General features: G+C 37.8%; 1 protein-coding gene across 1 annotated transcript in view; it reads right to left on the bottom strand.

Annotated features, from left to right (window-relative positions):
- The window catches only part of TM9SF3 (transmembrane 9 superfamily member 3), a 54,266-nt gene extending 34,719 nt beyond the window's left edge, over positions 1-19,547 (bottom strand). Inside the window, exons 1-3 of the mRNA XM_074373836.1 lie at positions 19,266-19,547; positions 10,280-10,475; positions 1,713-1,835 (exon numbers count right to left, since the gene is read on the bottom strand). Of these exons, the coding sequence (XP_074229937.1) occupies positions 1,713-1,835; positions 10,280-10,475; positions 19,266-19,361 (415 nt within the window). The 5' untranslated portion in view covers positions 19,362-19,547. The remainder of the gene's footprint in view (positions 1-1,712; positions 1,836-10,279; positions 10,476-19,265) is intronic.
- Between the last annotated feature and the right edge of the window lie 3,439 nt (positions 19,548-22,986).

Raw genomic sequence — 22,986 nt, 5'->3', positions numbered from 1 at the left:
GCTGAGGACCTATCTCCTGTGCCCTCATACTGTCAGCTATTTACCCAGTGTTCCCTACCCAAGTCTCTATGTTCTCTGGAGACTTCGGCTCTAACAGTTACTCATTGGGCCTTCCCTCTCTGGTTAATGCAATTCATTGAAGTACTAAGGGAAAAAAAAGTCATTTCTTATTAAGAATTAGTTGATTATTAACCAAAGTTCTTCTAATTGGTACAAGTTCAAGGAATACAGTTTCATTTTGTTTGGGGTAGCAGAGGGAAAATGAAATCATTCTAATAATTCATTTCATCAAAGTTTATTTACCTATCTACTCTGAAAACTCTGAGGGTGGAGACACAGTTACATCAAATAAGAAGGAATTCTCTAAGGGACTGTTAAAAGAATCTAAAACCTTTACCCCAAGAAAAGCCAAATAAGGACTTTTTTTTTCTGATAAGGTTCAGACATTATAGGATATCCAAAAGTATCTGCCCTAAACATGGCAAAAACCCAGAGCTAAAAAAGATTTATGTTAAAACAGGAAAGCACGGTTGCCATGTTGCTAAGGAGGCCCACAGAAATGACCGAAAAAACCTAAGTTTCCAGACAAGAAACCCATAAGCAATGCAAAAAAAAAAAAAAAAATAGGAGAGGAACTTGCTCTTTCATCAAAAACAAGAGGAAACCCAGATTAAAGGGTTCTCCTGAAGGACAGACTCAGAAATCTTCAGTGAATATTCTGCACATCTTCCTGCTACCCTCAGAGCTGACCACAGAAGTGTCTATTATACTAATTACAGTCATCCATATGAAATGCTTACTATTTATACCTAATTAACATGCAACACAGTAATGGTGATGCATACAATTATATCTTAAGATTAACTTTCTTATAAACTTCATTTTATTACCACATTAAACTCTGAGCTGATATGTTCAGTCTTTCAGTTTGCTGCTCATTAATATAGTCTCCTAATAATTTTAAGAATTATATTAATTACATAGAAGAACAAGTGTCCAAAGACCAAAAAACAAACAACAACAACAAAAAGCCACTAAGAGAAAATGTAATCAAACATACTGGCTGATAGCTGGCTGTGCTTTGCACATTAAATAATTTAATCAAATTCAGCACAAACGATGTTTGGATTACGCTTAAGTTTGTATGAACCATTCCATAGCTCTTCTCCACTAATATGGGTGATCAAGAACATAAAACATCAAAATAAAAAACAAAATATTTTAAAAACTTTAAACATAATAAAGTTTGGGAAAATGACATAAGAACGAGCAAAACAAGTCATTCAGGAGACTGCTATATCTAAAAACCATACTACCACAGTTCCACATGAGAGAAACACAGAATAAAACTTCAAAATCGTATTCAGTCCCATTGATTGCTTTTGATAAAATAAGTCAAAATTAGATATGAGAAAAATGGGGGAAGGAAAGATATCTCAGATTGTTCAAGCATCTTTTATTTACTCCCTTGAATCTGAAAAGCTATAGTGTATAAAAGTTGTATTTTGAGGGATTTTCATGTAAGGTTTGACAATGTCAAAAGTCCCTTTAAGTAACAAGAGACCACAAAAATGATGTTAAAATCATTCTGTGGAAAATAGTGAAAACACACTTACCAATTTAGTGTACAATCACCTTAACAGAATCATTACATAAATCTTGTTTACTATGGAAATGTTTCTCAAACTTTAAATATAACATACAATACTTACCCCATATTGGTAAGTCATCTATGTACATCTGGTACCAGTAGTGATTTTTGATAGCATACACAAATGCATCTCTCTTTTCTTTATCTAAGTCAATCTCACAGTAAGTGGCTGGCATCACATCATCTGCATAAAATAAAAATTTCAAATTAGCACACTGGTTTGAAAAATAGTTACAGGAAAAATAACACAAAAAAGACACAATAATTCCTGAATTTAAAATTTCCATTCATAATAGTTGAATCTGGGTGATAAATATGTGGGGATTCATTTTACAATTCTTTCCTTTTTTGTGTATGTTTAAGATTTTTCACAATAAAAGAAATTTAATCATCTTTATTTTCAAAGATTATTTTACTAAGAAATCATTGCTTATATAAAGAAAATTACATAAGAACATTTACAAAGTAACCTTAAAATGAATAAATTGATTTAAAAAACAAAAATGAAAAAGCTTAAAACACATAGGAAAGTTTTCACTTTATATAAAAACTCAAAAATATGATACTAAATAGAGCTAACAGTTTCAAGCTATAAGATCCTGGCGATAAATACTCATTTGAACATTCCTGGAGATGCAAGTCACTAGAGGTCACAGATTCTATGAGGAATCCCAGTGACTCTTCATAATTCGGAAGATTAAAAGGCAAACCTCTATTTCTAGCAGGAGTCACTGTTTATAAATCACTTGGAAGTTCCCTGGAGATGAGTCGTTTCTACTTTTGACTACTTTTAAAAATACTGCTATCTGAAAATCCTGTTCAGATGGTCTCTAACTTATAAACTTTTCAAAAATATGCTTAGGATCATTAGTTTCTAAAGAAAACAAAATCCAAAAAACCTGCAAACACTTGATGTTCATCAAAAAGGATTAAATCATTTTTGTGTATTACTTAAGCAATTAGGGAAAAGAGAAACCAATCTTAAAAAAAGAAAGCACAGTTGTTTGTTTTTAAGTTCTCCTGTACTATAATATTGGTTATTTAGAACATAAAATGCAACTTCCCCTAAGAAACAATGTTCAATTTCTTAAATATTGTTTAAAACATCTTAAACAAAAATTGCAGCTGAACCATAATCAATAGCCATCTATAATATTATTTCTATGATAAATACCAATCTGAGTTGAAACTCCAGACACCAGCACCATGTCTCCCTAAGCCTCAACAGAAAGAACAGCTTCCCCTTTTCATAGCTCAGCCTAGAGTGGGTACCCCAAAAAGACAAAGCCAAAGATGACTGGAAACAACTACCATAAAAAAAAGGGACAGGAAAATACTCTCACACTCAAAGTGAGAGAGGAAAATTGCTTTGTAGCCAACAACAATGGCTCCTACACAAATTTTCTTTCTCTCCAGGTCCTTTTTAGGCAGCAAGAAATTTAAAATTTTCATAATGGCAAAAACTGCAGCTGATCAGAAGAAAGGGAGAGTTAACACAGAAATTACTGCCAGGAGAACTGGCAGCAAGAGGTCCTCAAATGGGATGTCCACGGATTATGCTCATGTGCCAAGGACAGTAGGCAACTACAACTACAGAGGGTTAGTGAGAACCAAAGGAAGGTCCAGTTTGAGCAGCAACAAAGGGCTACAGTGGCTCTGGGAGAACTTACAGCTACCTCTGCAAAGCCACCAAATTCTGTGCTGTTACAATCAGACATTCCCTGGTAATTGTCATCAACAATGCAGCAGTTTCACGTATGAAGCTCTGCAACATACAATACGACTTTCATCTGTATAAAGCTTTTAAAAGATTCCTCAGTCTGAACTTTAGCTCCTCTCTCTCTTTCCCAACTATCTAGCATCCTCTCTCCGTACACTCTACCCAGACTACCTGCGGTTCCCAAACACCTTGTACTCCCTTGGCCTCTGGATTTTTTTTGTTTCTGTGGCAAACTCCACCTCTTATGTCCATCCTAGAATCTTTCCCATCTCTCTCCCAGTCCCCCAGAATAATCCCTGATTCCCCCACCCTCACACCTCCCAAACCCCCAGCCTGTCTCCTTCTCCCAAGTCCCATGGCTTTCTCTCCATACCTCCTATGACACCTAGGCCACCACTTACACCCTCATACCAGTATCTCAGCTCCTCAAAAAGACCATCAGCTTGAGAGCTATGTCTGTAACTGATTATATCCTTTTTAGCCCCAGCTATGCCTGTTTCAGTACCCTGCACAGAGCAGGCATTAAACAAACATAAAATTTTAACAAATTTTAGGAGCATGATTTTCCATTTATTTGGCAAAGGAAATCACTAAGTATATTCGAGTATGTTCACATACATGCATCTGTGTGTGAAAGGGGTGTGTGAGTGTGCACGCACACGTGTGTGTAAGGAGAAAAACGTCAATATAAACAAATGAAATTTTTGAGCAGAGTATCTCAGAAGGATTAACAAAGAAGTCTTGAAGAGTATGTTTCACTGATATAAAATCTAGAAAAGAAATGTTATGGCAAAAGGGAAAACATCATTATGGCAGGCTATAATACGGACCTTGATTGGTCATATTTTAATGTAATTCCTCTTGCAGGCATGTAAGCAAACACAAACATCACAAATTATTGAAGGGCTTGGTTGCTCAATTGAAACAGTAATTTCTCTCAGGAAGGAGCTGCTTTGAAGATAACACGTGTAATGTGTCTGAATATGCCAAATCACTCTTCAGCATTCTACATGACTGGAAAACAATCTGAAAAATCTATGACCACAAATCACTGCTTTAAAATTACAGTAGGGAATACCCTTCTCAGATGAAATATACATCTGTGAATTCTGAAGAGGATGCAACTAGGATCTAACAAATGCTATATAAAACCAAAGTTAAAAAGTAGCAAACATCAATACTGATTTTTTAAACAGAAGGCAAGGGTAGATTCTGGAAACTACATATCAATAAGTCTGTCATCAATTCTCAACAACTCTCCAGACTAATAACTGAATAGACAGTGAAAGCACTGAAAAAACAGTATGATAATTATTCATGAGTTTTCTAAGAACATTTACTTTCTCTTTTGATAGTCTTTCTAAATTGGAAAACTAGAAATACTCTACCTTAAATTCAGTAGCAGTTGGTAAAGTTCCTTACGAAGTCACTACAGACAAACTGACAGAAAAATGGGCACAGACTTGAGTTTTAGCCTGGGTCCCACAACTTACTATGTGAATAAAAGCAAGTCACTTAACCTCTGGGAATCTTGTGCTCCTCAACTGTAGAACAGATAACATCTATGCTATCTCCTTCCCAGAGTTAAGGACTAAAAGTGCCAATGTATTCACAGACAGTGTTAAGATTTCTTGGGCCACACATCCCTTTGAGAATCCAGTGAAAGTGATTATCTCCCTTGCCCCCCAAAATGCACATTCCCACAAAATTAAAGGTACAATTTCAGAGGGCCCATATAGAATCCTGAAGCCAGAGCTTCTGGTTCAGCTGTATGCCCAGGGCCTACCACAGGGCTCTGGAATACAGTAAGCACTCAAAAACTGCTGAATGAATTTTTTTTTAACTAGAAAAACTGATACATTCACAATCAATTAATCAACCATATACATAAACAGTAACTGACAAACCTGACTGGCAGTATAAATGGTACAATTTTTTCTAGATGACTATTTGGCAACAGGTACCAAGAACTGCCTTAAAAATGTTTATACCCTTTGATTCAGTAATTCTACTTCGAAAAATTTATCCTAATAAAAGATTCAGAGATGCATCAAAATACTTCTATGCTAGGATAGCTAAATGCATTGTTATTTCTAATAGGGGGGAAAAAAAGGAGAAAGGCAAGGAAAGAAGAAGGAAAGAAAATAAGGAGTATCTTGTAATTGCAAAATGGGGGGGAAATTATAATATCAAGTTATAGAATACTACACAAACACATTTTAGAAAGAGTAATTAACAATGTGAGGACAAGCTCATAAGATGTTAAGAAAAAAGAGGAGTAAAAACTAATTTATACATAACTTATTAAATGAGCTAGCAAGTGCTTAAAACAGTATTAAGCACACAATAAACACTATACAAGTGCTCATTAAATACATTTTCAAAAACATATAACATGAACCCAATTTTAAAAAATTTTAAATAATGTGGATGAATGTAAAAAAAGTCAGAGAGAAAATGTTACTGCTGTTTATATCCAGGTGATTTTTAAATTCTTCTTTACATTTCTGTAGTTTCTAAATTTTGTACATTGATTCTATATCATTGTTACAATCAGAAAAATATATACACACACATTCCTTTGAAAACAAAAAAAGGCATGTCAATCTGAGAACAATGTTATCAATGGTTTGAATAAGAATTTATAAAAAAAAACCACGCTTGTTAAATTTGCAGTTAGCATAAAGTTTAAGGAATTGCTAGTACCAAGAACTCAAATACCTAGACATAATTCAGTACAAGATTCATATTATTTGGTCTGCCTAAAACACTATGCTTGAAACCAACAGGACAAAATATTGCATCAATTTCCCAGACTTCCAGTTAAACAAGGTAGATTAACCACAAGTGTCTTTTCCCTCCTGAAACTCCATTAAAATGTCAATAATGGAACAAAAAGGACAGAGGTGCATGAGGACAAGAAGACAGTGAAAAAAGATTTCAACAAATTTTGGGGAAATGGAAAACGAATGGAAATGGCAAATGACTAACAAGGCAGAGGAAACCATAGCAGCAGGGAGGGGATTGTTGTCACAGAACAAGGGAGACACTCAGGACTTGGGGGCACCACAGATGTCAAGAGGTAGAGGACAGACATAGGGCTGAACACATAGGGGGATCGTATGAAAATATGCTTGCGGAGGAACTGGATGCCCAGGTCCCCTCCTCCACCCATCACACTGCTAGATGAATACCCTCTACTTCCCCCTGCAGTAGACCAGAGACACTGCCCCTAGAGAACTTCAGCAGAAGGCTCTAGAATCAGGAAGAGCAGGAACAGCAGAACCCAGGGACTGAACACAGGGGCGGGGGTTATCTTAAATAAAAATCTTCAGACTGGAAGAAAGGAGCTGCTCCCTCTCAAGCCCTTTCCCTTCCCTCTAGTATTCAGGCTTTACCACTCAGGCAGATACCTCTAGAGGAATTCTGCATAGTGGTTAGGAGCGCAAACTCTACTGCTGGGCTGCCAGGGTTCAAATCCTCACTCCACTGCTTTCCACCTGTGAATCTTTGGACAAGTTACTTAACCTCTGGCACCAACTTTCTCATCTGAAAAACTGGCATAATACATCTCATAAGCTTATCCTGTGGTTGAAAACAGTCAAGACTGAGAATCTGTGAACTAGAAATACATAAAGCTCCAAGCAGCCCTTAGCATAGCTCCCTAACTGCAGTATTCTCACCTTACCATTTCCCTCGTGAGAAGTAGAAGAAATACTAATAAAATAATTTTACCCCTCCGTTAAGTTGGGATATTTAAGAAAGAAAAATTCAAGGGAAGATCAATAAAATAAATGAGGGGAGGAATCCTCTAGAAGTCAACAGTTTTTCAACAAGTAACACCCTTCGTTACACTGCAAGAATTCTCACATGAGAGGAAGGAAACTGCTTAGGAACTGCTATTCCAGATCATCTAATGATCAGAATGAACCAATTATCATAAAGAACAAGTAGGCACAAACCCTCCAGGTGCCAGACTATTTATTAAGAGTTCACTATGTCTTAATAGCTAAGAATGCAACAGGGAACAAGAATGTCCCTGCCCTAGCAGAACTAACTAAAATACCCAGCAGGCCGGTGCAGCAGCTTGAGGATAAATCAAATCCTATAGTCAATGAACTAATTTAACACTTTATAACTGCTAACGCAAAATCAAGTTGGAAGCACAGCCGCATACTATGTGCTATTAGTATTCACAATGACCATTTTTTTTAATGTAAACTATCAGAACTTTGATGAATGATCTATATGCAGTATCTCATTTAAATCTGACAATTCTATCAAGTGGATATTATTTCCCTTATTTCACGGATGAGGAAAATGAGATCAGAGAGGCTGAATAATTTGTCCTTGACTACACAGGTAGGTAGAGCTGAGATGCATCAAGTCTCTCTGACTCTAAAGCATGTGTTCTTTCCACTCCACGATGGCCAAGATTCTAAGTGGTACCTTGAAAAAGTATAGGGTAATGAATTCAGGTCTGGTTCAAGGATATCCAACTTAAGCCTGCCCTTCTCTCTCCAATGTTCTCTAAATGTTCTCAATGTAGCATTTTGTCTAGTGATAGTATGAAGACTATTAGGAAGAAAAAAAAAAGTTGTGCATAAAATCTCAAGAGAGAGGCATCCTACATTAGATTTAAAACTATCATTGTTCCCTAAAATCGTCTATTTAGTGACCTTCATTTTATGAAACAGTATCAATCCATTTAGCTTGACAGAATCTACTAGATTTTAAAAAGGTGTTTTTGTATGCACGTGTAAGTGTGTATTTATATATATATAATTTATATAGTTTTTCTAGTTTCACAGAACTTCCAAAATTTTATTTTATTTGAATATATTTGCCTTCAGAAGAACCTTTAAAAATCAAATATTTAACAGATGAAAGATTAACAATGTAACTATTTCTACAGTTCACATACAGACAGAGAGTTTAAGTTTCCATGACATTATCAGTATGCTATGATGTTTCTTGGGTAAATCATTTCATCTTTGGCTTTCACTAAGGTGACTCGTTAGAAATGACACAATCTCTAAGGTGGATCCCACCTTTAAAATTCCATGCTACTATAAATAATAACCAGGAAACCTCACAAAACACTTTTTAAAGCATAGTCAACTTTGTCTTTGAACAGGATAAGCTAGGGGCTACAGCAGAAGGAGAAATCTAATCAGCATTTACTATTTCATCTGGACCACTTAATTTGGCAGGTCCTTTAGCAGCACATCTGTGCTGCAGTGCAGAGTTGGCAAGACTCCAAGGAAGCTCCAACTCTTAGGAAGTAACACCTGTCTAGTTCTGATTTTCATCTAAAGGTGTTTAATGTGAAAGGAAAATTAATCACACTTTTACAGCTCACGAAAACCACCCCTTTCTATCTAAATAATCTTTCCTATCTCAGCCTCAAAGAACTGATAAAAGAAGAATGGTTAAGACAGCTGAATGAGTACTCTTCTTTAGTAAATGAGAGTGAGGATTTCAAAAGATGATGAAATCTGTCCATAGTGGCAAAGCAAGACTCAAGATTTTTGCCTATTCTCTCTCTCTGGTTCCTTACTAAACTAGAAATGCATGCCAAATATGGGAAAGGAGAGGGTATGTGAATAAATGTAGTATTGAGGTTCTCAAAAATCACATATTCTAATCTAAGTTTTCTCCTTATGTGTGATTAAATATTTAAATCATCTTATTAAATTAAAACAAGCCTCAGGGCATGTTTACAATAATTCATAAAGTTATAGGCCAGGTCACTGTGGCTTAAATTTACAACTTAATTTTATAATTAAGTCCCAAGGAATATTATAGGGGGAAAAAAGGCTGTAAATATGTATACCTATTATCAACAACAGTAATAAAAAAAAAAACCCTAAAAATAAGAATAAAATTTAACAAATCAAAGTTAAACATTATCTTCAAAATATTATCTTTAAAATATCTCATTTCACATTCTCCTCCCAAAAAACTAAAAATACCAGAGGCTAGTTACTATTCATTTTATACATTTAGACACTGAAGTAAACATTGGCGTAAACAACTTTACTAAAATCAATATAGTAAAAGAAATAGGATTAAAATTCAAAGCTTCTGATTACAAGATCCATGCTCTATTCAAAAATAAAGACAAAGATCCTAAAAATTCAGTTCCTCAGGCTTCTGCTCATCAAGTTAAAAATGTCTATGCAGGAAATACACACTCTGACAAACTCCACACAGAAAAACAAAAAGTATAAACACACTCACAGGAACTGATACAAATAGTTAACTGCATAATAAATAGGTAAGGCAGATTTTCTTCAATTTTAACAAGTCTTTGACTTAAAATTTTAAACCACACTATCCTATAGATCTTGAGAGGATAAATCAATACAACACTGACAAATACACTGAGGCTTTACACCTTATTTTTAAGTATCCGTATACCCCATTACATCTCCGCACCTCCAGAAATTACTTCATTAGGAAACTGTGGAGGCTTTCCCCAACCACATCATGTCCAACCACTAAATGTTTTACTACAAAACACTTTTAAGGAGTAAATATGTTAAAGAAATACAATTTTACAATAATTATTATTTCATAAATATTCAAAAAAAATCTTTGTTAGTTACTATTATATCTTTCTAAATGTAAGTTAGAGACTAAAACATTTTTTAGAGGCTAGAACAGTGGTTCTCAACCAAGGGCGATTAGCAATGTTTGAAGACTTTTTTGGCTGTCACAACTGGAGAGTGCTACTGGCATCCAGGGGGTGGAGGCCAGGGACTCTGCTGAACATGCTACCATATACAGGACACGCTCCTACAAAAAAAAAAAGAATTATCTGGCCCCAATGTCAATAATGCCAAAGTTGAGAAGCCTGGTCTACAATCTAATACTTATTTTAAGGACTATTAAGGTTTACATACCTTTGAATTTAATATCCAGACCACTAAATTCCAATTCAACTCCTTGGAGTGCTTCTCCCAGAGTTTCATGGTAATGACTGATACTTTTTTTCGACCCCACACAGAATGGAAGTGAAAAATACTTGTATGTCTCTTGGCGATTATGGTAGGGCCCAACAGTATTCATCCATAAGACAACTTCCTCTTTATCTTGATACTGAAACAAAAAAAGAAAGTAAGAATTTGTTTTTAAAAAAATCTAATTCAAATTAAGGAAATATTTGCTTCTATTGTAAACAAAAATGTACGGTCTCAGTATAGGAAGCTATAAAATACTGGAAGCTTGTTTCAATATAATGATCAATATGCACACATTAAAAATGAAATTCAGTGAACTTTAAAATTATATCCTCTGATTGTCGTCTCAGGCAGATCCACCTTTTCCAAACTTTGTTTTACAAAAGATACTGTTTAAACAAAATCCAGTAACCCATAAGAATATGTTATAAGTAATACTTACACTATCAAATAATGGTAAACCTAGAATCAACATGATTCACCAAGCTAACATGGACAAGGAAGGAGGAAACAAAATCAACGGTTTATCCACAACCTTACGTTAATCACTAGAAACTCAGAAGATTTAATATTGCCAGCAAGCACAAATAAAATTTCATCTCCTTTCTTTCCCATGGCCATTAATCAAAGTACCAGAGAGGAGAGAAATGACTGAATAAGAGAAGAGAAAGCCATACCATGAAATCCCCATATCCCATTCAAGGGAAGACAGGTAACATATGCAAATTTCTTTGAATAAATAATTACGGCTTTACCCATCAGTGAATATTACACATAGCTAGATCTGGAGTTGTGATGCAATGACTCTGGGTAGGTGACTTCACTTTTCTGGGGTCCAACTGGGGGGGGATCTGCCAAAGATTTCTAAGATCTCCTCAAGTTTAAAAATCCAATGCTTCTATGAAAAGCAATTACCTGAGTAATCTTACAACTAGAAATCCTAATTAGCAATGTAGAGAAAATATAGGATGCAGTTTACGTCAAGTAACAGCACAGAAGTTAAATCACTGAACCTTATTTACTGAGTGCCAACCATGTGCCAATAATTGTGTCTGTAATTGAAGATACAGCTTTGAACAAGACATGTACCCTGCCCTACTGGAGCTTAGAGCCTAAAGGGAAAGATGGATACTAAACAAGCAATTATAATAAAGTAGGGTGCTATGAAGTATATAAAAGAGGAAGTGATCCAACTAGTCCAACCTACCAAATAGTACCTCCAGCCCTCCATCTAAAAAATACCATATGATATCACTCATATGTGGAGTCTAAAAAAAAAAAAGACACAAATGAACTTATTTATAAAACAGAAACAGACTCACAGACATAGAAAACAAATCTGTGGTTACAAGGGGTAAAGCGGGTAGGGAAGGGATAAACTGGGAGTTTGAGATTTGGAGATACTAACTACTATATATAAAATAGATAAACAACAAGTTTCTTCTGTATAGCACAGGGAACTATATTCAATATCTTATAGCAACCTATAATGAAAAAGAATATGAAAACAAATATATGTATATATGGCTGAAACATGCTATACACCAGAGATTGATACAACATTGTAAACTGACTATACTTCAATTTTTTAAAATTACATTTCTTTATGGTAAAAATAAATAAATTAATTAAAATTAAATAAACCTAATAAACATTTTCAAAATTCAGCATCTCTAAAACCAAACTCATCCCACCCAAACCCAACTACCTACTTTGTTTTTCTAACGGTACCATCCTCTCAGACATAGAGACTCAAACCCCAAGTCCCTCTGCAGTCCAAAAACATTGATGTGTCTACTCTCATCTGAAGCATCTGCCTCTTTTGATTCATACCATCGCCATCCTAGGACTTAGATCTAATCATTTCATCTTCAAACAATAAACTTCTCACTGTTCATAAAACATCACCCAGGTCATCAAGGAAACAAAAAAACTACCTGACTTTTTGAATACATGAGACAAGCATCAAGCATAGCACGAGGTGTTGAGGCTATAAAGATGAATAAAATACTGTCCTTCCCTTTAAGTAGTTCACTATTCATAGTGGAGCCAGGCAAGTAAATAATTAACAATGAAGAAATTAAGTGTTATAATTAAGGTAATAAAGGACTATTGTAGCAACAATAGTCATTCGATTAATTCTGCTCTGGCCGAGAAGAGTCAGGATGAATAACAATATAGAAAGTCATAACCTGTTTCAAGTGAATTAAAAAAAACAAATGCAGATAATCTTCATGTATGAAGGAGTCAATCAAAGATCTGAATGTATACATAGATCCCCATTTGTAACTACTCTTGTTATTTTAGGGTGTTGACAAATAAACTATACCACCACTCTTCCATCCAATGCTTAAGGTCACAGAGCATTAATCAACCAAGGGACTCCTTTCTGCATAGATACAGATAAGTATATAGCGAAAGAATTTTCGAAACAGTGTTCTAAACCAATCACTATCCACTGAACAGAGATGGTATCAGAACTGAAACCTGTTCACTGAACACAAAGCTCTCTGCACAGTATCATGTACACAAAAAATATTCAATAAATATGATGAAAAATACTGAAGAAATGCTGAAATATAAAATTCATTGGCAACTTAGTAAAAGTCTGAAGTATGTGTACTGCCTGCAATAGTAACTTTTAGAGAAATAAGAAAGGGGAGGTAACAAAATGCAACCATTTAAGACTAGAACACTGAAAGATGGCACTTATTCTTGCCATTAATCCTGCTGAGTCTGCAAAAATTTCATAAATGTAACTCGTGAAAAATAAGCACAAAACCCCTTTCTCTACAAATCCTGATACTCATATCCCTTTAAAAATAGACAAAAATTGGAAAATAAATACTTGTTAAAATAAGGCAGTCATTTATTTTATACAAACTGAAACATAAGATGAAAACAATTTAAGGGTCATAGTGTGTGTTAAACTACACATTCTGAAGTTACCCATTTTAAACATTCTTGAAACTTTAGTGGGGTAGTAGTGTTGTGATGACATGATGCAAACTGTACTATAACAAAACATGTACCATCCTGTAACCGAGGATTCCTTCTGAGGACTGAAATAGTAATTAGAAATAAACATACATGCAATATATACACAAACATTCATACATATTCACACACACATACACACCGGTTAGGGTGAATACCCAGGCAAAAATGTTTCTTTTCTTTTATAATGCTCCTTATGCAGACCAGTCAGATTTCATGAATTTAAAATGCTTACTTTTCATTACAGTTTTTGATTATCCCTGAGAATAAGTGTTCCCAAGACAAGGTCAAGAGAGGAATTCTTTTTCAAGAGAGAAAATGTGTCAAAGTATCTTGAAATTTGAAAATACCAAACAGAAGATTTCACACAACTTTTTAGGGAGAAAAACCTTTCCTTTCCGTAAACTGCTGGGAGGGTCCCAGGGCTCCCCAACTCCACGGGAAGAAAGCAACAAGTAAGCCTCTTCCCTCCACCCTTGGCCAAAAGGCTAGTCCAATTCACTTTCAAAACATTTCAAGAAATCCTAGCAAGCTCTTTTCAAATACATTCCTTGAAAACCTCTGAGGTGGCCAATGACACTAAGACAGAGTTTGATAACCTACCTGCAGAGTGTAACCCGAAGAAGAGGAGAGAAAAAGTCAAGCAAGCACAGCAGTGGACCACGGGACCCCTGAGCATGGGGATGATTCCTTCCACAAGGCCTCCCTCGGAAGCAGCCAAAGGACAGGAGGCCAGTCCAGACCCCTGCATTCTTCACCTCACCGTTCCACTCATTTTCCAGCCCTCGGAAGTTTCACTGTTAGGCTCAACTTCTGTGCTGTCCGCTCCAGCCAAGGTGGCTTATAATACTGTCTTCCTTTCCTTTCTGACTCCACCTTGTTTTTTACGTCATTTCCGCAAATCTATAATACCTTCTACCCACCTAGCCAATTCCTACTTATCCTTCAGAACTGCCCAAATCCTCCTTTCCCAAGTCCTCAGGTAAAGCCTTAACTGACCAATCCCACGTGCACATGCTTACCATCTTTTGTGATAGTATCATTAGCTTAACACTTAGTAAGCACATACCATGTGCCAGGCATAGTTTTAAGATCTTTACATAACATTTAACCTCTGAAAACTTTATGACAGATCCGATTATTCCCCCCATTTTACAGATTCAAACAAAGTAAAGAAACGTCAAATAACTTGCCCAAGATTGTTTTAATTAGTATCACGTTTATAAGTTTAGAACTACACTCTCGATAATCCCTAGTCAGCTTCATTAACTGAAGAGTAAAAACGAAATGAAGGAAATCTGAGCAAAGTGCAGTTGTACAAAGCACCTGAGGAAGTGCTGAAGCTACCTGTGCTCTAATCTCAAAAGGAATGACCTTTATTCTCAAGAAGTCACAGATGCTGGGTCTCTCATTTAAATACTGTTTACATGCTGGGAAAGTGCAGGTACAGAAGTTTCCCTCCTTGGCAGAGATCATGAATTACTTTTTCTCAGGAGGAACACTTCAGAAGAAAATGTTACTGACTGATGTACTCATGTAAAATCTGAATAAAGAAATCGGAATCCATAGACAGGCAAAGGACTGCAGGCTCAGAATAAGCACCCAAATGCCATCATTTTTATGGAATGAGGGGAAAGATACGTGTTGGCTTTAAAATGCGCATCTGAGAAAGCAAAATTCAGTTCTGAAAATGTTTTAGAGATCATAATTTTGGGGGGTGAGTATAGCTCAGTGGTAGAGAGCAGGCTTAGCATACCAAGGTCCTGGATTCAATCCCCAGTACCTCCATTTAAAAAAAAAAATTATAATTTCAACACCTTTTAATTATTTAAAGTGCCTACATCAGAATTCTAATACAAATAAATTAGAAGTGTATTTTTGGATAGTCTCTTGAGATAAGTGCTCTTTCTCTCAAAATAGCTTTGTACCTAAATAAACTCTCAGCCTACCATAGAGTACAGCTGAAAATAGGCCAATGAAATACGGCAATTCCTAAAACTAAATCTATATTAAAGCACTCACAAATTCACTTGTAATAAACAGTTTGTTCTCTTTATAAATCTTCAAATATGTTTTAAGAGCTCCTATACTTCCAACAGAGATAAACATTGAAGGCTTCCATTTGCCTAAGTAAAGGAAACAAAACATTTCTGAAACTACTGAATAGTGTAATAGTGTTTATGGCAGAGGCTGACAGCAGGCTATCCCAGGCCGACTGGATTGGCTGACTGGCCAACATGACCTACTTTGTGTACCCAATGAGATTTTAGCCTAGGTAGGTCCCCTAAACCACAACAGGCATCCCCAGGACTATGCATCTTAAATAAACAATGGCCTGCATTTGTTCACTGCTTTAAGCAATAGGGTTCCATGTTCCTAACACTGCATATTCTTATCCCGAGTAGCTCCCTAATTACTCAAGTCACTCAAAAAGCACTGGTTAAATACCACTTGTTGTGCCAAGCACAGAGCCTGGTATGTAACAGACCCTTCCCCCAAAAAATTGATTTTGTGATCTCAAGGAAACAGAACTCATAAAAATTCAAGGCTTCCTGTGCCCTGGATTATTATTATTTTTTTTTTTTTTTGGTGCTGACATTTTTACATAGTATTACTATGGAAATTATATACACAGGTAGAAAAAAAACAAGGCTAGAAATCAGGTGGCTCAGATTCTTTCTATGGCCCTGGGTGAGTCACTAGGTCTCTTAAGGCCATTGGAAAATGAATGTGTTGAATTCAATGGTCTCAAGTCTTTCCAGGTCTAAAATTCTGATTCTCAACTTGTAATCTTTTTAATGAAGTCCTCTGGAATCTGAGAAGACATTATAATCTAACTCTAGATGATTCCAAGTGCTCCAAGTTTCAGAAAACCAAGTAAGAATAAGCCATACCCTACACATCTTTCATTTACTCTAAAGAGTTCTTTTTATGACCCTTCAATCACTTATTAAGAGACTGTCTTTCATGAAAGTGTTAATTTTTATTTAAAAGTGTTCTGTAATTCATATATGATTCAACTCTAAAAAAAACTTAAAGGAACACAGTTTTATATATTCTACATGTGTATATTGTCTAGAAGTCAGCAGCACATTTCCTTCTCATTATTATTCTGAGAATATTAAAAGAGCTTTGGATAAACACATAAAAATGCCACAAATCCAATGGACAGCTCAATCCTGACTGAGTAGGTAAAGTAAGAGAAATAAAGGGCTTTGTGGAACTGCATAAAGTAGTTCGTTGCTCCTTCTTAGGACAAGCTACAAAATTTGTAGGGCCCAGCACAAAAAAGCTCCTTGCTCAAAAAGTAGTAAGAATTTCAAGATAGTGACAGCAGAACATTAAACCAAGCACAGACTGTAAGTGCCTGCACATATTACGGGTCAGGTGCCCACAAAGTCGGCCCTATCTCTCTTTAATGCTAACCCAAACATATCCTCAGTAACAACCCATTATGGAGTTAGACTTACCCAAACATTTCTTTTGAGCACTTAAAAACACTATCAACACAGAACTACTCAATTTAATACCAAGTGTTTTTACCATCCTATTTTTAGGATAAAGGGCTATAGAGCATATCCTATGAGAGCACAGAAGACTATTAATTCAGACTGAGTTCAAATCCCACCTCTACCTGTACAGGTTATGTGGTCTCAGGCAAGTAACTTACCTTCTCTGGCATCAGTTTTCTCACCTATTAAAAGGACATAATGTCATCCACCTCAATATTATCAATATATATTTAAAATATGAGTCAACACATATAAGTACTTAGAACAGTGCCTACCACGTACTGCTACAAAAGCTCTATTAGTTATTATTTCTATTTGGAAACTGGCTCCACAGAAAGTTTATCTAAAGGGCAAACTACAACTTCTGAAAATCGTTTTTTAATTAATAATCCAATTCCACAAGTATTTATTAAACACTTAACTCAGCAACCTTCCCTTGGCAATTTTTCTCTTCCTTCAGTATCGTCTTCATCAGCTACTTCTTGGTGGGAACAAATTCGCTTGATGATACTTTTTTCAGTACTGTTATCTGCTTAAGGTGAATGCCTAGTTTTCAAGAAATATTTTCAGGAAACTGTAAGAAGTAAATTATTTTGGCTAACAGCCAAAAAAATATGACTGACACTTAATTTTTTGGTTATATCTTAATTTCATTCTTTCTATAACTGCTTAAATAGGTATTCATAATGGGTAAACAAATTTTTTTGTCCAGCAATTTTCTCTACATACCATAGACTCTCAAAAATCTTTTATCAAATATTTTATATTCAATTTCTGGCTTTAAAAATTTTAATGTTCCTGGCAATAAAATTTCAGTGAAATTGATGTTTACATTTTAAATCTGTGAATTAATCTAAGGCCTTTTTACTCACCTCCAACTTAATTAATACATACCTTAATTAATACATACCTTTCCCTATTTAAAGCAGTTCATATAAAACATGGGCTAAAAGTGTAAAATACTACTCTCAAGCTTATTTATGACTCTGTGGTGGAACTATACTTAAGAAACAGTTCTGAGTTTTACATGGTAACTTCCCCTAAATGTTCAAAACATTGAAAAATATTAGTAACCATACCATTAACGAAAAGGATGCCCATTGAAAATGAACACTTCTTACACTTTGAGATAAGTTTCTTACGGAAAAAAAAAAAACAGGAAAGTGTTTTTAATTGTTTAACCTGTGAACAAAATTATCTTAAGATGAAAAGTCACAAATACAGCACAAAGACATGTCACCAACTTGGAACTGTGTCCCTTTAAAAAATACACACGTAAGAAGTTTCAGGCCGTGATTGAAGGTACAACAGCCAAAAGTCTGTAACTTTTATTAGCTAAAATAAGAGTCCAGCTAACCCAGGGATCGAGAAGTCTGGCTGCTTCATTTCCCTGCTTATCAGGAATGACAGAAGACTCCCCCAAATCTTTCAGAATTAGTACTACACTACCTCTTATGCAAAACCATGTCTTTAATGAATTAAGATCTAAAGGCACAACTGCTCACAAGCAACCTCTAATTTACATGACTTTACTGCCCTGCCAATCTACCATTCAGAATGCCACTGAGCTACAGCCCTAAGTGAAAGTCACTTGAAGAGTGGTTAAGATTCAAGCTTTGATGTGGAAAATGCTAATTAAATAACCAGCCAATCGATTTTAGGCCAAACGCAAAACGGACTGTTCCTGGCTAGACAAGAGGACTGGGAAACTCGAGCCCCCTTATAGTCAGAAGCTGCCTAGTTAGAGACCAGTGGGATGGGAGCCTCATCTAGAGGCGAGAACAGGGTGAGGAGAAAGTTACAAGAAAGGCCTCGGAGGCGGGTGCGTGTGGTTGAGCGCCTGTACACGTGTAAAGAGCTCTTCACCCCAAGTTTATCAAGGCTGTCCCCACGCCAGGATTCTAATCCGGTTTAGGGAGAAGAAGGAAATAAAGGCCGGTGAGGACCATAAAGCGGTGGTTATTTCCTGGTTAGTGTATGACGGGTAATACGTGGTGCATCCATCTTCTGCCGTGTCGTAGCCCCAGCAGCCCGGGTTCAGCTCCCTTTCCTCGGGGGACACCAGTGCCAAGCCTGCCTGCCTGCGACCCCCACTCCCGCAGCTAAGTGAGCCCCGACCCTCGCCCTGCTTCTTTACGGACTCCCGGGGCCCCCAGACCCAGGGGTGCGGCGCCATTTAGGTCCGGGTTGGGGAAGCAGGCCCAGGCACTCCGGGAGCGGAGTCCTGTCCCGGGAGCGCACGGAAATGACTCCTCCCCGCTCCCGGGGATCCTGCCCCGCCAGGCCCAACCGGAAGGCGCCCTCGGGCGGCCGCGGGGCTGGGCCGGGCCGCCGGGCCCTCCAGGCCGCGCCGGGCATGCGGGGGCGCCGGGACAGGAGAGTAGGCGGAGGCGGCCGCTCGGGCCGGGAGCGCTTCTCACCGTGTGCTCGTGCTCGTCCGCCCGGGCCCGGGGCAGCAGCAGCAGCAATAGCGCGGCGGCCGCCGCCACGCCGGGAGCGCCCGGCCGCGGCCTCATCCTCCGCGCTCCCACCGGCCCGGCGCCGGCCCACCGACTCCTCCTCCGCCGCCGCCGCCGCCGCGGCCGATTCGCATCCACGGGGCGCGGACAGACGCACGGGGCCCGGGCCCAGCCGCTGGCTCCTCCGCGCCGCCGCCGTCACCGCCCGCTCCGGAGCCTCCCCCGCCCCCCGGCGCCTCCCTGCCTCTTCCTCTGACTCAGCCACGTCATCCGGCCACCCCGGCACACGCCGGAAGTGCCTCGCGACGCGGGGCCGCAACCGCCGCGGCCGCCCCGCCCGGGAGGCGCTATATCGCGGCCGCTGAGGACCGCGCGGGGCCCGGCCCTCCAGTCTGCCGCCCGGGGACCCGGGCCTCGCGCCCCTCGCGGGCGCCTGGCTCGCACCTCAGGGCCGAAGCCGGCTCCCTTCGACTTGTGCGACTGGGTCAAAACGCTTAACTCTTCCGGCCTCAGTTTTCCTCGGCTGTGAAATGGGGTAATAGTCTGACCTGCCGCCTCGAGCTTGATTTGCCGGGGGGGGGGGGGGTCAGGTCAAATAGTCCTTACCAGGCGCTCGACTCCCGCCGTGAATGAATCACCCGCTCCTATAATCATCATCATGGGAGGTTGTTAAACTGGTACCGGGTTGGATGAGTGTCTTATAGTCACTGAATATTTGTTGAACCCCTAGTATTCAATCTTGTTTAAACCCTTATTTATTTATTTTTTTGTTGGTCTCTCGTCCACAGATATAAACACCTCTAGGCTCTAAGCTTCTCTCCTAGCAGAGATGCTGTTCACTGACATATTTCCTGTGCTTAGGACAGTGTCAGGCCCGTAGTTGGAACTCAAAAGATACTTGTCAAATAAATACATGAATACGGCACCACCATTTACACAGTCCTCTAAGCCAAAAATCTGGAACTTGCAGTCCGATTGTCTCTCAGCCATCAGCAGTCAACAAGTTCTAGCATTTGTTATCTTAGAAAGGTCTCAATAATTAATTTTTTCCTCTCTTCTGCCAGTAACAGCAGGTCTTCCACACCGCACTCACTACGTATTGCAACAGCCTCCTAACAGGCTCCCTACCACCATTCTTCCCTCCCTGTTTATTCTCCCCAACAGGTCCAGAGTGATCTTTCTGAAAAGAAACCTGAGTATATCACTCTCCTGCTTACTACACTTCTTGAATATTGTTTAAATAAATCAAGGAATCACAGCTAAGATTTTCATCTGCCAGGCACTATTCTGAGCACTTTAAATGAATTAACTCACTTAATCCTTATGCAGCAGGCACTGTTAGTATGTTTATTTTACAGATATGATAACTGAAGCACAGAGGGTTTAAGTCGTTGCTCAAGGACCTGATCCAAGCAACTGGCTCCAGAATTTTTTACTATTAATGGACTACCATCCATGCACTCATTTTAAGAAATGGAAGAGACTTGTATGTACTGGCATAGAATGATAACTGAGAGATAATTTAAATGAAAAAACTTGAAAATATACAGTATAATTCCATTTTGAATGATATTAGTCTGCCCATAGAAAAAAATCTGAAAGATTTAATCAAACCATTAACAGTGTAATGCCTGCAAATATTTGTACTTTTTTTACAATGAGTATGTGCTACATATGTAATTAGAAAAAAAATAGTTTCTTGTCAAAGGATAGTCCTGTTAGAAACAAACTTGCAGATATAGTGAACAATCTTACCGTTACTGGAGGAAAAGGGGTGGGAAAGGATAAATTTGGAAGTTTGAGATTTGTAAATGTTAACAAGTATATATAAAATAGATTTAAAAAGCAAATTTCTTCTGTATAGCACAGGGAACTATATTCAATATCTTGTAATAACCTTTAATGAAAAAGAAGATGAAAACAAATATATGTATGTATATGCATGACTAGGACATTATGCTGCACACCAGAAATTGACACATTGTAACTGACTATACGTAAAATTTTTTTTAAAAAGATAGTCTTGTTAGCCTGCAGCTGCACAGATTCTGATTTAGCTCAACTTCACTTCCCATTGATACTCAGGCTACATCCCTATATTTCCCAAATACACCATGTTCTTTTTATACTTCTGTGCCTTTGCTCTTGAATGGAAATGAATGGGCAGCCTTTACTTACTCTTTTTCCAGGCCTAAATGAATTATCACCCCTTCAGTGATACCCTGCATAATGCCCTCAGGAAGTTGAGCATCCCTTCTTGTAGGATTCCAGCTGCATTTATGTCACAATTACCATAGTCTCATTTCCTCTTCTTTACTACATTCTGACTTTTTTTTTTTTTTTGATGGCAGGCACTACCATTTGTTTATATCTGTCCCAGCTGCTGGGATACTGCTTGTCACATCATAGACATTCAATAACTATTTGCTGAATGAAGACATTAATAAGTGAAAAGTCAAATAGCATAGAAAGATTTAAAGAACACTTTCTAGATAGTCTGAGACACCACAAAGCAGTACATGATTAATTGCTGAATGAATCATACACCAGCAATTGCAATAAAAATCGGAGGAGGTGTCTTATACATCTTTGTATATCCCCCAGAGCACCTAGCACGGTGACTTGCTCATAATGGAAGCTTAGTAAATGCTCCGTGAATGAATAATCACAGCTTTTGAATCAAGTGATGATGGGCAATTGAAGAACAAGCACTGTAAGTGCTGAATTAAGATGGATAAGTAGTTTCTTGCTTAAACATCCATCACCAGATTTGAGGCAGTAAGCATTTGCTAGGTGTTGTCAGAAGCACTGGGTTGGCAATTGCTTCGGGCTGGGGAGGACAGAAGAAAAAGTAAAAAGTATTCATTTGGGGAGTGAAGACTTAAAACCAGGAAACATTGCACACATAACAGAAAACAGGCATGACAATATCTTGCTTGTTTATCTTGCTTGTTATCTACTTCTGGGGTCCTTCTATTGCTACTTACCACCTTCCACCTCTACCTTTTCTGTTCTGGCTGAAATGTTCTAGATATCGAAGAATTTTATAATTGTTCTGAATTTTTTTCTTTAGGAAGCAATCACTTAAAACAGTTGGTTCTGAGACCAAACAGCAACTAAGGCTATTAATTTTTTTGTACAGTTCCCATTTTACTGTTTCCCACACATATTTTAAAGTATCTCTTATAACAATGATGCAGGGAACAGCAGGTGCCACATAATAGGATGCTTTGCCAATTAGATAGTGACTCCAGTAGGGCTGCCTCCCTCCTTCAGAATAAGGGATTCTCCACCTCTTGCCTTAGTCCTAAACTTAGAGTTGAAGGGACCTGGAACAGTACTAAACACAAAATGCTTCACTTCATAGATGATGGGTAGTCAAGTGAAGTGAACTCAGCAAGCCAGTAGCAGATCAAAATAAAATCCAAGTCTCCTGACTTCCAAGCCAGTGTTCTCTCCCTGCATCATGCTAACTCTTACTGCATAGCTAGCTAAGACATTTTCTCCTATATTGTGGGTTAAATAGGTTTTGGTGAGCCAGCCTAGGAACCTACTATTTATTACAGTGTCTATGAGAAAACTAATTCTGAGTTGTGCCTCGACATTCAGAACACATCTTTTACCCTCCTACTCATCCTCTCACCATTCTGGAGAACACAGTGTCTGGCCATCAGGAATGAAT

Source organism: Camelus bactrianus, chromosome 11 (genome assembly GCF_048773025.1).
Source record: "Camelus bactrianus isolate YW-2024 breed Bactrian camel chromosome 11, ASM4877302v1, whole genome shotgun sequence".
NCBI lineage: Eukaryota > Metazoa > Chordata > Mammalia > Artiodactyla > Camelidae > Camelus > Camelus bactrianus.
The sequence above is the reverse complement of the archived record's forward strand: the minus strand, read 5'-3'. Positions and strand labels throughout refer to the sequence as shown.